This window comes from Thunnus maccoyii, chromosome 7 (genome assembly GCF_910596095.1).
Source record: "Thunnus maccoyii chromosome 7, fThuMac1.1, whole genome shotgun sequence".
NCBI lineage: Eukaryota > Metazoa > Chordata > Actinopteri > Scombriformes > Scombridae > Thunnus > Thunnus maccoyii.
This window is the reverse complement of record NC_056539.1, coordinates 27,263,034-27,279,763: the sequence shown is the minus strand read 5'-3', so window position 1 is coordinate 27,279,763 and position 16,730 is coordinate 27,263,034. Positions and strand designations below refer to the sequence as shown.

Below are 16,730 nucleotides of genomic sequence, written 5' to 3'. Positions count from 1 at the left end.
ACAGACTGTTGGAGCAGAACTGATATGAAAACAGCATGTTCAAGGCGTCTTCATCCATTTACGGCTAATTGTGGGAGTGGAAATGAGGCTCGTGCATCTGCATCTGTTCCACAGCGATTGAGATTTATAAAACAGAACCATGCATACGCACGGCTTTGTAAATCTGACAAAAAGAATACGTATGCATATTTCTTGCTTTGTGAGCACACACAGTTTTAGTCACGAATCTACACAGAGTTTTATGCATCTGGCCCTTGGTGTTGGCTGCTCACGGCAGGTGGCACGTTCAGAAAGTAGAAGTAAATCTTGGCATCACTGTAAAGCTTTTATTTTGCTCATGATATAAAGAAAATGCAGAGTGAGTAACATAAAAGCCTTAAGACCAAGTGTGGAAGTAAAGTTTTTAGAGTAACTTTAATTTTGTATTCATATATACAGCAGGGGTTGAAATTATGTTCAGTTATAGCAGATGGATTTTAGTAGATTCTGTGACTGTGCTTCGGCTGAGCTTTTATATGTGAAACATGTCAGTCCTCCACTTGAACACATACTGTATGACTCTGGCGTCTCAAATTTCATTAGCTTCATCATCCTTGTAGAAAAGTGTTTTTTTGTAAACCAACAGAGTCCAAAAGTCTAGTTTCACTGGAACAAAGCTGTGTTTTGATCATCACATCTACTCAGCATGATTCCTTTTAATAAATTATTTGTTAGGGATGTCCCGATCAAGTTTTTCTTTGCCCCTGATCCCGATCTGAGTCATTTAATATTGAGTATCTGCTGATACTGAGTCCTGATCCGATACTTGTATTTTCCTAGATAATACAGCTGCACAGTGCACACTTGAAATACATTAAAGTTATTAAAAATAATCCGATATATATGCTTGACAACTGAATAGCTCTGCAATACATCAAGAAAAAAAAATGCCTGCATCCAAGCTGTTCCTTAATGTTTTTTTTTGTTGTTGTTGTTGCTGTTTTTGTTTGATGTCTGAAATGTAGTGTGGAGATGGTACAGTAGGGCATACCGTGGCTCCAAAAGCTCCAGAAGACTGCAAAAACCTGCTACCACAACGATGGGCTACTCATCCAAAGCAATGAATTCAATTATCTTCTCTGTAATGTTTTTGGCCTTGCCGCTGTCTCGAGGAAATTTCTCTCTCTCCTTTTAAAAGTATCCTCCAGTGTTTGTTGCTTCAGCGCAGCCTTTGCCTTTGAGTTACATGAGTGAACTCACTGTGTTGAATGTTTATTTTTATTTTTTAGGTGGCGTATCAAATCGGTAGTGTTGAACGCAGCTCTGTTACTACTGCTTCATGAAATGCTTGCATTGCATTACAGGTGGATGTTGGACTGCTTTTATTTTCCAATTAAATTATGTTTCTACACTGCAGACAAACAAAGGATTGGGCTTAAGTTCTTGCTCAATATAGTTGATACCGATCACTTAAAAAAATGCCCTTTATTGGCCCAGATACTGATCTTTTAGATTGGATCGGGACATCCCTACTATTTGTAACGTTTCATGGCACAGAAATATATTGTAATAACCACACAAATCACCATTTACATTTATAAATATTTACATCTCGTTGACAACTTAAAGTCCACTTGATGTCCTCACTTTTGCCAGTTTGTGCAAAGTGTATAATATTTACAACCAGAAAGGGGAAAAAAAGGAAATTGTTCTGTTTTTGACTTCACATCTTGTCGATCCACGACTACCAGAAGCTGAGGGACTCTGTGGTGTCCTGTAAAGCACTGAGTAGTTGGAAAATCATCCCGCTCTGTCCTGTCAGGTCAGTGAGAAGTCAATGCTCCTGCTAAATGAAATACTCCTTTTGGTTTTCACTGGGAGCGATCTGGGAGTCTGCCTGGCTGCTGAAGGGGAACTCATGGCTGTCTTCAGGCTGCGCTGCCTTTACCTCCTGGTTCCGGTACGTCTCTTTCCTGCTGCAGATGAATCTCGCCATTATCACCAACACAGAAACAGTGACGAAGATCACCACTGCGATTACCCCTGAAAACCACAGACGGAGAAGGACAAGGTTTTTGGGAACAAAAAAGGTGCGGGGGAATGAAGAAAATCATAACTAGAAACTTCCTTTTGTCTAAAACAATTAAATCCAAGGTCTGAAAAAATAAATAACTTGATTTCAATGGCTGAGGGTGAAACTCTGGCCTGTTCTCACACTGTGCCATCAGTCCAAATGCTGTGTCATTTAAATATATGAATGATCAAACTCAGGCGAATCTATATTTTCCTACAGAATGGATATTTTTTAACTGAGTGACAAAGTGTTTGAAGATTAAGTCAGACTCTTTCTCTCTTCCATGATGGTGTTAATTAATCCTTCCAGTAGCGCTGTGTTCATATTGCTGCTCAGCACTGATATCTGCATGTGTATTGTTCTGGGACAATGTGGGTTCTGTCACTCTTCACCCTGCTGACATTTTCATCTAAATTTCAGCACATTCACATTTATCAAAAGATACTGGAGTTTCTGTGAAGTTGGATGTGTGATTTTCTTCTGACTGTGATTTACATCTCCTGAAAAAGAGCTACACTATGGCAAGGGTCATTAGGCTCTCTCCAAAGTTTTGTTTTAACCATAAACAAAGTTAAGTTTATATCACTAAGGCTTCTGGTTTCATTTGTTAGAAAAAAAAAGAATTTGAGAGATGAGATACTGGTTGTCTGAGTTAAATGTTGCATTAAGGTGGTTTTAAAAATGCATAAAATATCCCTTTGACAGCAAAGTTTTTATTCTTTGTGTGAAATCTAACTGAAAATCTTATCTTTACAAAACCAGCCCCACACCTTCCCCTTAATGCCTCTTTTTTCCCTCCTTTAGTCTCCATCATAATAAATACTCATTCCTCACTTGGATCTTCCTCAAAACTGGAAATGTTATTTTCTTTGTCCCACAAGATACTCAAATGCATCTTCTCAAATGTAAAGTTTTGAGTTAGTTGTTATGACATTTATAATTGCTGTTTCCTTAATCCTGCTGAGATCGATTCCAGTTTGTATTACCTCCAATTAGAGCTGAGTCACTCCTAATGGCATTGACTAAAGGTTGACCTGGATCCACTGAAGCAGGCTGGTCTGCAGAGAGAAGACAAAAAACAGAACAAAAAGGATAGGAGAGAGAGGAGAAAGGATGTTGGGGATAATGAGAGGAAGAGAAGAAACAGAAGACGTGTTAGAAAAAATGTGAAATAGAATAAAAAAGAAAGATGAGGTGAAGGAGTATAATGGCAGATAGAGAGGAGAAAAGGTAGACTCAGTGTGAGAACCGTCGGTCGGTGAGTTAAGACAAGGCTCGTTGAAAGCCTCAGTGCAGCCTCAAATGACTTGACTACAGTTGTCTGACTAATCTCATCTGTTGTGCCATCACTCTGTCTGCTTACTGAGGAGGATGGTTAATGAGCCCGTACAAAAGTCTAATGAACAGCCTCAAGAATAATATTAAAGACATACCACACTGGAGGAGGGGTAATTAATGATATACATAGTAGAATATGGGCTACACAAAGAGCTGAGTCCGTTCTTTGTACCTGATAAGGAGTGTGTGGTTTCTGCTGCGTAGGGATTGGCAGAAGAGGAGGAACCGCAGCTTGACTGGGCCAGCGGACCTGTGACGATAACGGGGCTGTCAGGGTGGAGCAGCGCAGCCTTTAGAGGACTGATGGAGTTAAAACGAACTGCTGATAGACAGCCGGTGAACCCAAGAGAAGCCACCGTGGTCAACTCTGCACTCAACTCCTCAGACTCTGGATACAGACGGAGAGAAACACAGAGAGAAAAGAGAGATTTATTATCAGTAAGATCCAATTACACATCTAATAATTCACTTATCTTTTATCTTGATGAGACCATTGTTGTGACGATAAGTAGCTTCTATTTTTTCTATATTAAAGAAGAGGATACGCCTGCTGGAAGTTATTTTTCCCCAACCCACGTGCCAAATGAAATGTAGATATTAGATATTGTACAATTCTGAAAAACGTTAAACAACATATTTTGAACTAATTCTTCCTACAATGTCCATCCATGGCAACTGGAGTATGATTTAAATTACAAACATTGGTTTTGATACTATTAATAGTCAACATTTTTTCAGCAAAAGCCATTTAATGTATTTACATTCCGTAATTACGTTTCTATTTAGCAGTTTTCATTGTTAGTGGTGGAGTCCACCATTCCTGCATGAGATTCAAATAACCTTCACACACACAAGGGATTCGCAGGAAATGATGCATGTAAGTAATTCAATGTTACTGTTGGTTCCCCATAGCCATATCACAGCTGTATTAAGTTACCGCTGATGCGAAGCCAACATTTCCAACTGCCTCTGCCATGAAATGCAAGGTGGCTTTTATGGTTTAGCAGACACAAGAAACAAAAGGTATTTGTAGCGCTGACGGTGAGCATTCATCAATGATAAAATGAACAATAATTTTCAGAAACTGTTGTAAGCAGATCATTATTTGCAAGAGAGTAAATGTGAACGCCACAGTGATGCTGCACACTTCCAACTTTTTACTGTGCCCTGCTGTTGTGCGGAAAACGACTCGTCCCATGTGCAGCATGAAATCAGACTGCAGTTGCTATTATTACTGACTGACTTTTCAAATTAAAACAATTTGAAGTTGTTTGGCTGCACTGTAAACAGATGGATTAGTTACTTTTCTATTGTATTTCTGACAAAGTAGCTGTTCGATGAGTGTTTGCTGTAGTATCAAATCACACTTGATGTAGGAGACAAAATAGCAGTTTTTGTTTATATTTAAAGAATAATTATTATTTTAAGACATCCTATACTTTTTGGTTATAGTTCTGAATCACTGATTTTGATTGACAGCTTGGCCACTGATTAGCAAGTCGGCCACGCCCCATGGTAATTAGGGACGTGGTATGATTCACAAATAGAAGCTGGAAACACTTGGTAACAATGGAGTCCAAGCTTTAGTTGAGACCAAACGCAGTTTTTTAACCATCTTATCTCATCTCATTGTTTATGAATCTATTAGTATAATCTTCTATCTATTTTCTGTCTTTCAAACACAGACACACACACACACACACACATACACATTTGAGTCTGACATTGTTTATTGCATTGGACTACAACGTTTTGGTAGGATATTTGAGTTTATTTATTATTTTCAAAAAATGAACGCATGGTACCTGGATCTACCACAAAGGTGCATTAAAACAACTCTTTTATTGCTGGGGCAGTGGCTATAATTTTGAAATGTTATGGCCACTATACTTGCTGTTACCATTGGTAACCATGGGTGTCACCAAATTGACAAGAACTGAAAACCTTACAGACTCAAACTTTAAAGATCCCTCCCAGACATGTATTAAGACGCACAAAAAAACACTCCTTGGAACAATAATGCGTGTCTGATAGGGTATAATTATCACGTTATAATCCTTAAAATGGCATCCACTTTTTCTCCCTAATTAAAAATTCCTATCTATAAATATGTAAATATATTTAATCTCAGAGGTTAAGCTGCTGAACACAAGATGTCTCCTACTTCACTATGAAGTCCATTCTCAGTGCACTGGAAGCTTCAAGTTTCCACATCACACTTGTGTAAGTTGAATATTGGACTGAAATTGGCTTCCAAACTACTTCTGATGTCACAAATCATGCTCGGAGGCCCACACCTTAATACTGGATTTTCAACAAGCACAGAGAAACTTTCCTCCCTCAGCAGGTGAATGTGAAAACAGCCTTCTGGTGTCAAACTCGGCACATACATCATTCCTGCACAGAGAAGCTCAAACATTCAACTGTTGGAACAAGAAGAAAAACATATTTTTGAGGGACTTCTAGATATAGGTATGGTTAGGTAGCCAAAACTTAGAAAATGTATTTTTATCAAGCCAACACCAATTGTTGTTTTGTTGCAGGAAATAAATCCCAATGTCCAGAAGACCAAGACAAAACACCAATGGGTTCATTAACATCAAAAAGGTTTATTCCCTTGAGTGCATGAATTTGCTCAGAAAATTTGTATGATCTTTCTTTTACTACATTATGTCTTGTGTAAAAGTGGAGGTTTTAGTCTAATAGTGGAGGCAAAGGTCTGACGGACTGTAAGATTCATGGGGACTGTAAGTATCCACAGCAGAGTTTGACTATTAGTTACCTACCTCGTCCTGGACCACAATGTTGGACAAGGATAACAGACATCTGCCAGAGAATCGACTGTAGAAGGTTATGTGCGTTTTAATGTCTTTGTAACTGATGACAGAATGAAGCAGGTAATATATTAGCAGTGAAAACTTAACTCATGGTCTCAGTCATTGGAGTGCTTCTCAGCTCTCAGAAATAATAAAAAAACTACACAAAAACATTAATACACAAAGCCCCTAAAGAAACTTACCAGTGAGTCTCAGTTTTGGCTGATGTACTCACATCCCTGTGACAGCAGGTGCTAAATAAAATCTTCAGTAGCTATAAACGTCAGTGCAGTGCAATTTGATTACACAGCACATCATTGCCAGTCATCTAAGTTATTGCCAGAGAGAAACAACTTTTCACCACACAAATGGGACATTGCAGAGTGGCCTGGCTGCACAGAGCTGTTCATCAGCTGTATATTTGATCAAGCTTTGATTGAGTTTTAAATTGAATGTGATCCTCTGAGTGGCAGGAAATAATTTGACTTTGAATTATATATCTCATGGCACATGCATATTGACTAGCCTGCAGGATGGGGGGGCAAAATGATGGAGATGGGAGAAAAACTCGATACACAACAGATTTAAATGGCAGCTGTGGCAGTAGATATTCTAGTAGTGCAACATTTTTTCTTTAGTGGTTAAAGAGACATACGTTTTACCCTTTTATTTTTCAAACAAATTTAAGTAGGGGAGTTTATTTCTATAAAGACTGATGCAAAACTAAATTATGTAAAAGAGAGTAATATGGGTTGATGTGATACAATTTCAGAGATCTTTACAATATTTTACAATTGAAAAGCATTAAAATGCAACTTTATTTGCCTATTAGTGGATATTAAAAGTGCTGACAAGAGTTTGTAACTTCACCGAGAAGGATTTGTGTAAGCAGTCAAACCCCACATTGACAGCACTGTGAACTGTCCACCTCCTCCCAGCTGCTGCCCTTTACCGCCACCTCTCTCATATATCGCCATCTCTCCCTGCCTCTGTCTTTCCCCCATCACTCTCTCCCTGTCTCTCTCTCTGAGTATCTCAGTCTCTCCTTTCTTTCCTGGTCCATTAGTTAGGCTGATGGATGACAGAGCTGGCAGGGAGTGACAGTATATCAACTATCTTGCTGCCTCTCTGATACTGATATGACTGTCTGAGTCTTTTGGCTAAGCTGAGGGAAGTCACATGTTAACATGGCCTAGGTCAGCAACGGATTAACAGAAAGAAGGGACCTGAACCTAAAAACCGCATCAATTTGTACAGGTTTTCTACATGGGGACCGTGTTCTCATTTGTGAGGAATCATTAAGAGACCTTTTGGGTTTTTTATGGTCAAAACTCTGTTTAAAGTCAATGAAAATAGTCACAGTACTAGCCCCTCATCATCTACGCCTAGGGTTGGTATATTAAATAGATTTAATCAATTCTAGTTCTGACTCTGATTTACTGTAGCCAATCAAAACCTAAACCATAGGTATCTATGGTGAGATTGCTTTTAACCCAAGTATAAATCCAGCTTTAGGAATAGGGTAAATGAATCATACAGTAACCATAACCCACATGCATAACCACTGGGGTAAGTTTTCAGAAATATGTCCGTTTTTTAAAATAAATTTCTGGCTCTTACGAATTTGGAACCAATTTTGATTAGCAACTTTTTTTGATACTCGAACCTGTCTGAGCCCCTCATGCTTGAAACTGCATATTTCCAAATTTGTCTCAGATGGTACTATCCAAAAATAAATTATTTATAGAAGAGGAAAACACTAATGAATCACAGAAGTCCGGGACAGACAGTGCAGCCATGTAGAGAATGACAGGAGTGATATGAAAGTACCATGTTCTGTTATGCAGAGTGAGGTTTAACTGTACCGTCTGACTTCTTGGTTTAGTTTGACCCTACTCACACCAGCTAAGGCTTATTGGTTGTTATGTTGAAACGCAGGGTGCTGACTCCAATCTTCTAAGTAATTTGTTCTTTTTAATCTCTCCTCATTACCATACAAAGTGTAGGACCTTTTCTAAAGTTATTATCGTTAGTGCCGTCTGAAGCCCAGCTCAGGTAGACAGACATGAAGGATAAAGACTGTATTACTCACCACTTCGACACACAGATAAGAGTTCACAGACATATACTGTATTTTCTGAACTTCTGCATTAACGAAAAAACAATGCTGCCATTTACACAAATACATTACCTACCCAGACTGTGGCTCTAAAATGCATCTAATGCCACATAACAGCGACTTAAGTGGGTGCCTCCACCTTTAGTCATTTCCAAGGTTGTTCTTATTTTGCATCTCACCGGTAAAGTGCTCTCTTTGTGACCATCTAAGTATGGATGTCATCTTGTTTTTAAAAGCGACCCAGCTGTTGCACAGAGAGCAGCTTTCCCTCTGGTCTGCCCAACATGATGAATAGAAAACAGCAGAAGGCTCCAGAACAATGCTTTGTCGCATGAGGCCAAACATCTCAGTGCAGTTATTCAAATGAGGACGTCTAAGTGCAGGATTTTGCGCTTGGAGAGCATCACTTACCATGCACTCTACCGAGGATGAGTGATTTGATGCTGTTGAATTCCACATCAGATGTCAAGTTGAAGTCCTCTCTGGCATTCTGGTCAATCTGAAACATAATGTATGTCACATCTGTAAAGGTAAAGGATTAACAGGTTGAAAGTAAAGCCTGATAACATTGTAAACAGCAAGATGTCAAGGACGGAGTTTGTCTCCATTAAGTGTTTAAACGAGGGCTGCATTCTGAAGAGACTTCGACAAATGGCTGCAGAGAAGCGAGCAATTAAACATGAAAAGCTAGCTGTGGGCTCAACCTCTGGTCTGACCTGCATATGCAACTGGGATTCAATTCAACCTCAAAGCTGGAAACCAATAGACCCTTGAGATTTTGTGGTTCACAGTGGCTGAGCAGAGAAGTCTAAGTGGAGCAGTTTCTGGGGTGGTAAACGCCTCTTTATTTTATAATAAAGAGAGAGAGAGAGGGTGTGATGTATTGCTTGCAAACACAGAGATTCAGGCTTTAGTGAATCATTTATCACTAAGACATCTGCTAATGTTGATCAACCTGAGACTAAAGTGGAGCCACAGAAAACAGAGAAACAGAAAGTAGCTTGAAAACAGTTAGGAAATAATATTAATATATTGTATTAAAGACTATTTGTAAAATTTAATTCTACAAGACTAATACCAGGTTTACAGAAATATCCTTATTGCCATCACTGTAAAACTAGGTGAAAAATTTGGTGGCTGTGTGTGCAAACATAAGGGTATGTGTGAGTGTGTGTGAGTGTACCTGAATGGAGACAGTGTCTGCCAGTCTTCTAATGGCCACTGTGTGCAGATGTCCATCAGCCAAGTTCATGACTCTGCTCTCCAACACCTCCACATCTCTGCTGCTGTGCAACTTGTACCTCAATTCCAGCTCATCTTTGCAAGCACAAAATAACAGTACACTCTTACTCTACAATGCAGACCTGTACAGAATCAAAAATATCAAATCCTTAAAAAGATACTGGAATGGAGAAATACTGGAGCCTTGTTAAAGAACCATTACATTACATCTATTACATATTGTAAATTTAACCTCAGATTTTATTACCCATCAGATATAAAACAGATCTAATACAAGCAGTTTCTAAAAACGTCAACCATTAGCACTGACTTGACATATTTCTTTTCATATGTTTAAACCTGCATTAACTGATTTTTTGACAACTTTGGCATGATTATCAGTCATTTGGAGTCGCGTGTCTGTCCAACTGATTAATGTAAGTCCAATTTTCACTCTCTTTCAGCTCTGTTTTTGCTCTTTACCAACTCCTAAGGGAAATATCCCGCTCTTTAGCTGCTAAATGCTCCACTATATTTCACCAGCTAGTTGCTGACTGTGTCTTTTTGCTTTTTTGGTGCTGGTAGTGTGCAGTGAGTTTTTAGAGCTTTTGCGGACAGATAACCAATGAGCAGAAACATGTTATAAAGCTCTGTAAAGTGTTATAAATGTAGGTTTATCACTACGAGCGACACCTCTGACATTACACGTCATTTGATATGTTCTTATTATTAAGAATATTGTTTGTAGCCGCTTTAAAGGAATTTGAGCATTTTCTTTATGGCTCAGATTTCAAGCTCTGTTATCAGTGACGACCAACAATAAAGAAAAGCCCATGCTGTGAATGATTTAAAAAATGCAAGATATTACTCTGATGTATAACTGCTGCTTGGTATAAAAATGTCTAAAGTCAAAGAGCCAAGACAAAACTAAATTTACTGGATAATTCATTGAGCACTTATACCAGTCATTTAAAAAAAGCTGAAAGTTACTTGTACTAACAACAATTTGTAAGATTTTATTGAAATCAAGTATATAAAATGTAAATTTCTCCAAATGTCTTAAAGCATAACTACCCCCAGATATTTTCACTTTTTATTGTTATTTGTTGCTGTCATGGGGACTGATTTTGTTCAAAATTTCAAAAGAAATCTCTAAAACCTCCACACCTAGAGGTTGTTCATGCAATTGAAAATATTGTGTAATTCTTGTGTAATTCAGGTATATTCACAAGTTTCAGGCGCTGGATACCTTGCCAGGTGGAGCTACAGTATGTGCACCACTACAGTGAAGCAGGTGATGAAAATTTGAACACAATAAATAATCACAATGGCAGAAACGACTGGGAAGGAAGACCCCCACTGAAGATAGAATTATCATTTAATAGTAACTGCACCAAATGTTTTCCTTGAATCTGACACTGTGCATGACAATGGGCCGAGATGCACAGAAAAGGAGGCAGCAGAGGATGACAGACTGACTCTAGAGGGAAGGAGAAATTAAGTGATTTGAGAAGAGTAAATTCAGAAAACAACAGAAAGACAAAAAAGCCACTGAACGTCCTCACCATGTTTATTGATGAGCAGGGCCAGGTACTCTCTGTAGAAAGAGTTGACGTAGAGCAGCAGAGCAGGACTCTGGCTGGTCCTGAAGCTCAGGGAGATGTTTTCTCCTTTTAGTGTCATATCGGAGTAGACGGACCAAGGCAAGGCACTGCTGTTCCTGCTCAGTTCATAGGGCTCCTTCAGGATGTAGGCGATGGACGTTGTCGACTTAAAGTTGGCTGAAATCTCTGAAAGTTAGAAAGTTATTGGAGTGTGTCAGTGGGGGAGCTGACTAATCAACCATGTCTGTTATAAATTAAGTTTATTTACTAATTTGTTTAGCCAATTATGTTGCCTATATTTTGCTTCCATGTAAAATATTTTCCGTGAAGGAACTTTTTGTACTGCACACAACTAATGGGGAGAAAGTTGGGGTTGATCAGTGAAGTACGGAGCTGTTAATAAAGTTGACACTGCATGCTTTGTGCTTCAAGTCACTGTTGACTTCTTCAATATTTAACACCACAATCTTGAGTTCCTAGACAGAGCCATAAAAATGTTTTATCACTATTTAGTTGTGCCAAGTGAATATTGTAGTAAAATTAATAGTATGAAACTGTGGTTCCCTGATGGTGGAATGAGCTGCCCAGATCGGTCTGCCGACTCCCTTGGTGCATTCAAGAAATGCCTGAATACTCAACGCTTCTGTGAACACCTCAACACTTGAGCCCCTTTAACCTTCTAGATTGTTGCAGTACTTTCTTGTTGTTTATGGTATCATTGCACTTGTACCTGCCTAGCTATTTGAGAATTAGTACCACAGCTCTTTTGAGTCACTGTCCTCTAACACTTGATTGTTTTGCCCTGCTTGTAAGTCATTTTGGATAAAAGCGTTTGTCAAATGACAAAATGTAAATGTTAATTAATTACATTGCCAATTAACATTTTGGGGAAATGTTCAGACTTTTTGTAAATTGGCAAATATGTTCATTAGAAATATCTTGCTTTGTTACCAAAAAAAAAACATGTTTCTCTAAAAATGTATTTGCTTTTGCAAATTTTTACTATTTACACATGGTTGGACTGGTGATCCAGCCTTTACTGTTAATATTTGGCTTTTTCTTTGCTGTCCCACATCCCTCTCTATTGAATCTGCATTTTCTTGTGAAACTGTCTGTATCTGAGAAACAGATATTCAAGATAAGCTTAAATATATAATATATGTAATATATATATATATATATTACATATATTATATAAATCCCTTGTTTCTTTGGAAATATGATTGAATGTATTAACAATTGGCCAACTATCAGCAAACACACACACAAAAAAAAAACTAGGGGAATTTCATCAGTATGTCCTTAACTCCATGTTTACCCTGTGTGACAAACTACGGTAAAACTTTCAACACAAGTTGGTGTCAAGGTTTTCCTGTACGCAATATATCAAAGACTGAAAATACTTTTTGTTGAATAACCCTACTTTTAATTTGTGGCTTTAAAAGTCAAAAATGTTAAAGTTTAACTACACAGCACAGTATATTTCTACAGCACTGATTGACTTTGACATTATGTTGACTTTTACCACTGTGTTCAACAAGTCCTTAATGCATCATATGTTAGACACAATGGCATGGTGGGATAGAAGAGTCCTTTAAGATAATCCTGATGCTTGACCTTCAGGACAGAATGAGTTCATTATGACCCACTCAAAGCCTGTGTTGAGAGGCCGAGCAGACAGAGCGAATGAGACAGACAGTCAGGGTCAGTCTAATGTCTAATGCTTTCTAATCCTCTTCAGAAAGCTGTCTGATCTTTGCTCTCTCCTCCTCATTAAAGCACCAGGGCATGATAGGTCATAATAATTGCGTTATGTACAGCTTTAACATAAATTGCTGTCGGCTCAAAAATGAGCCCAAAACTTGCTGCATATCTAGTCCCCTTTCTTTTGCAGTGTTTCTTTAGTAGAGTTGTGAAAAATGACAACATTTGTCATTGTAGAAACATTTATATCTTTGGAATTTTAGGTGGTTGACCATTCGCTAAACCCTTTCCCCGATCAGTGATTGTCTAATCATAAGCCTCTTTTATACAGAGGACCCGCATTATAGCCGTAAAGAGGATCCGCCTTTGCTTTTTTACACTGAACCACACAAAGCCGACATAAAGCCGCCTCCATGTGTGCGTTTACATAGCATGCCAGCGTTCCGGATTCAGAGGCGTGACGGAGATGAGACTGATCAGAGCTATAAACTCTGCCATGAGGGAGTACAAAGACATTACTAGGATGAGGGGAGGACATTTCTCTTCATTTGATAATGTTAAAAGTTAAGTTAGACTTTTCTGTCGGCTTCCCAACTCATTTTAAAAAAGACTAGGAGAAAAGAGAGAGAGCAGCTGTGGTCGAGTGAGCTAGAGGGATGAATGAAGAGAGGGAGCAGTGGTAGTTAGGAAACTGGTGAATCAGATCAGTTATTTTCTGATTGTTTACACAGCAGTTACTCTAAAGCACAAACACGCCCACACACCTCCATTCAATCCCATGGCTGTACTCTGCACCTCCTGATTTGGTCTTAATATGGGCTAACACAACAACATCAGCTCCCTGTCCCTTTTGCACACACAGTTGACCCGGCTCTGTGACTACTTCCGTAACCGGCTAAATGGCAGAGTAACTCTGCCCCCCACTCTGTGTCCGTAACAGCGAGGCGGATTAAAGGCGCAGTATTCCTCACTTGAACGGGCTGTGTAAAAGGGGCTATAGTATAGCGACAGTATCTGGATTTCTCCCCATCAATCAGTGTGCATGAGCACTAGTAAAAGCCATACTTGACATCTAGAGAGTTTGGATGATCTGCTCTATTGTGAGCTGCAAACGCTAACAAGTCCGGCTAACTACAGTAATCTACAGCAGTAACCCAGCATTACTTCCGAGGCCAGGGGCATTTCATTTATACTGCGTCTCCTGGATGATGTCAGAGTTTAGGGCAATGTGAGTGGGTCTGTTCTGCTCTTTTTTTGGATTTGGGCAACTTTAACCTTGCTGGAGCATGTAAGCTAAGCAGCTAAACAGGGTTATGTTAGAATGAAATAACTGTCTAATCATACTTATAACACTAGAACTAGCTAACCAGCTCTACACTGAACAATATTGTGTCTTTATTTTCATGTCCCTGCGTGGATCATCAACTGGTGAGAATACTGACATGCAGCTTTAGCTCTTTTCATGATATCATGTACAGTATATGTAGCCATTCCTTTTAAAAGGAGTCTGCCAAAATCATTAAAAAGTCAGCTGGAGACTGTGATTTTAACCAACTAACCAACAAATCTGCTTCTCCTTACTGGTGACAGTTAGTTTCGTTAGCTGAAATGACAACTTTAGCTAACTAAAAATAAGGACCCTACTTTTGCCAGCATCTGTCTGAATCCAAAGACTATGTTTGTGTTAACTTGTTAGCCCGTAGACAATAGAGTCAGTACTTGTTAGCCTGTAGGGAGTACACAAAGTGCTTGTTAGCCTGTTAGCTTGTTAGCCTGTAGACAGCAGGCTCAGTGAAAGTTAGCTTGTTAAGATATTCGCTGCTTGCAGACTTGGGAGATACTCTCTGCTGCAGTCTGGTTGATATCTTTACTTTAATGAAATTTAATAATCATTCTGCATTTTGATTTATTGGTTGTTTTGCGTTTTGATTGAAATGTCTTAATTTTCTTATTTTGTCATGATACAACATACAGTAGGCCAAATTTTTATTCCCCGGATGGCGTGACACACGTCTCACATGGGCTATGTGGCTGCTCTAACCTGTTAACATGGTCGCTGAAATGAAAAGCAAGAGGTTCCGTGACACACAGGCGCTGCTCATGCATCCAGTGTGTCCCAGGCGTAAGAGGCTGTGGGTTGCAAACTGCTGTAAAACCCCCAAATTGAGACACATATTCTGAATGCACTGTATGCATGTCTATACATGTCCCGAATAATATCAGTATATGCCACATGTATTAATCGGAAAATGTTACACCCAGAAAAAGGCCTAATTTGGAATATCCAAACGGACTATGCTCTTTACATGACCCATATCAAATTTGGAATAATGTAAATGTAATTAATGTCTCTTTTGAGACCCCTATATGCGTTTATATTTAGCAAATTAGCTCCATTAAAAGTGCTGAATTAGCTGATCTCCAACCTGATTTCACAGAATTACGTGGTGGTGGCATGTGATGTGTTAAAATCATGTACCGGTACTTCGGAAAAAATGCCTGTGGAAAGTCAATTAGGATACTTGGTCATGGTAGATAAACCAATGCCCTGATTCAACAACATCATGCAATGGGCGGTGGTTAATGTTGTTTTCTAGTTACTTAGAGTTACGAACTTGTTACTAACTTTATTCTAATATCAGGGTTTCCCATACATTTATTTGTTAAATATGATATGACAATGCTCACCTGTGGTTAACGTGACTTTTTGCTTTATTGTGAATTTACATATAATTCAGTTTTATATGATTTGAAATTGCTTGAATACTAGAACTCCAACATACGGAGCCCCTAAGGGGACATGGCCATGTTTTACTACATCGTGCCTGTAACGCTATTTTGTGCACACAGGATACAATTCATTCTCACGTTTTAATTGATTTGTGTGCACAAGATAAGTGTATATACAGAGAGCCAGCACAACAGACCAGCGTTTCTTCCCAGAGCATGAAGAACAGTGCACCTGCTGCACTTTAGTAAGTTTTAATCATTTTTCAGGCAAGAAAGTTACCGTGTAGATTCCCAATATGTGGTCAGTTTATCCAAATCATGTTTGTAATGATGAGGATGCTTAATAAAAACGCAATTTAATATCGACTGATCTGTTTATACATCTGTATTTATTGAAATGTGGTGATATCTGTAGTACATATAGATCCCCAGAAGCAGCGCTGTTGGTCTGGTACAGTAAAAACATAAAGCTTCACTTCACATTCAGACAAACTAACGTGGCAGCTACAATTGCTGATTTCATCTGTGAGACCAACATTTATCTTCCAAAAGGAATTCTATCATTTATCAAATTGCTACGGAGACATTAGACATAGCAGTAAATCACCAAAGAGCTGCACAGATCAGTTCATCGGATCACGTTCTCCCTGGGATGAAGACAGCCCGTCTCACCCAGCCTCACATCTCCAAAAACATTGAAGCAGATTTACAAACAGGCGTTATTTGGATAAACTGAACACATATTGGGAATCTACATGGTAATTTTCTCGCCTGAAAAAATATTAAAACTTAATATTCAAAACAAACAACAACATCACTGCAATGATGATATATGTATATATTTTTCAGATGTATTTTCTTAATTTTAACACATTACGTGCCAATACCACGTAATGTGGTCATTTCACGTATTTCTGTGAGATGAGGTTGTGACAGCAGTTCTTGTTTGTAATGCAGCCATGACGTATGTATGTATGCATGTAGCTGCTTCCTGTGAAGACTTAATGATTCTGATTTGTAATCACCATCATTAAATTTGTTGTCCGATACTGTTTTCATAGTTTCACAATTGCTTCCAGTAAAAACCTCAACCTGCTGTCTTCAACCTTTATTGATTAGCTCACTGCAGAGCTCTGCACCTACAT

At 38.7% G+C, this 16,730-nt stretch overlaps 1 protein-coding gene across 1 annotated transcript in view; it reads right to left on the bottom strand.

The window, feature by feature from the left end:
- Nucleotides 1-395: 395 nt before the first annotated feature.
- Nucleotides 396-16,730, bottom strand: part of LOC121899937 (contactin-associated protein-like 4) — a 120,399-nt gene continuing 104,064 nt past the window's right edge. Inside the window, exons 19-24 of the mRNA XM_042415718.1 lie at nt 11,113-11,337; nt 9,510-9,643; nt 8,738-8,825; nt 3,564-3,779; nt 3,040-3,111; nt 396-2,022 (exon numbers count right to left, since the gene is read on the bottom strand). Of these exons, the coding sequence (XP_042271652.1) occupies nt 1,826-2,022; nt 3,040-3,111; nt 3,564-3,779; nt 8,738-8,825; nt 9,510-9,643; nt 11,113-11,337 (932 nt within the window). The 3' untranslated portion in view covers nt 396-1,825. The remainder of the gene's footprint in view (nt 2,023-3,039; nt 3,112-3,563; nt 3,780-8,737; nt 8,826-9,509; nt 9,644-11,112; nt 11,338-16,730) is intronic.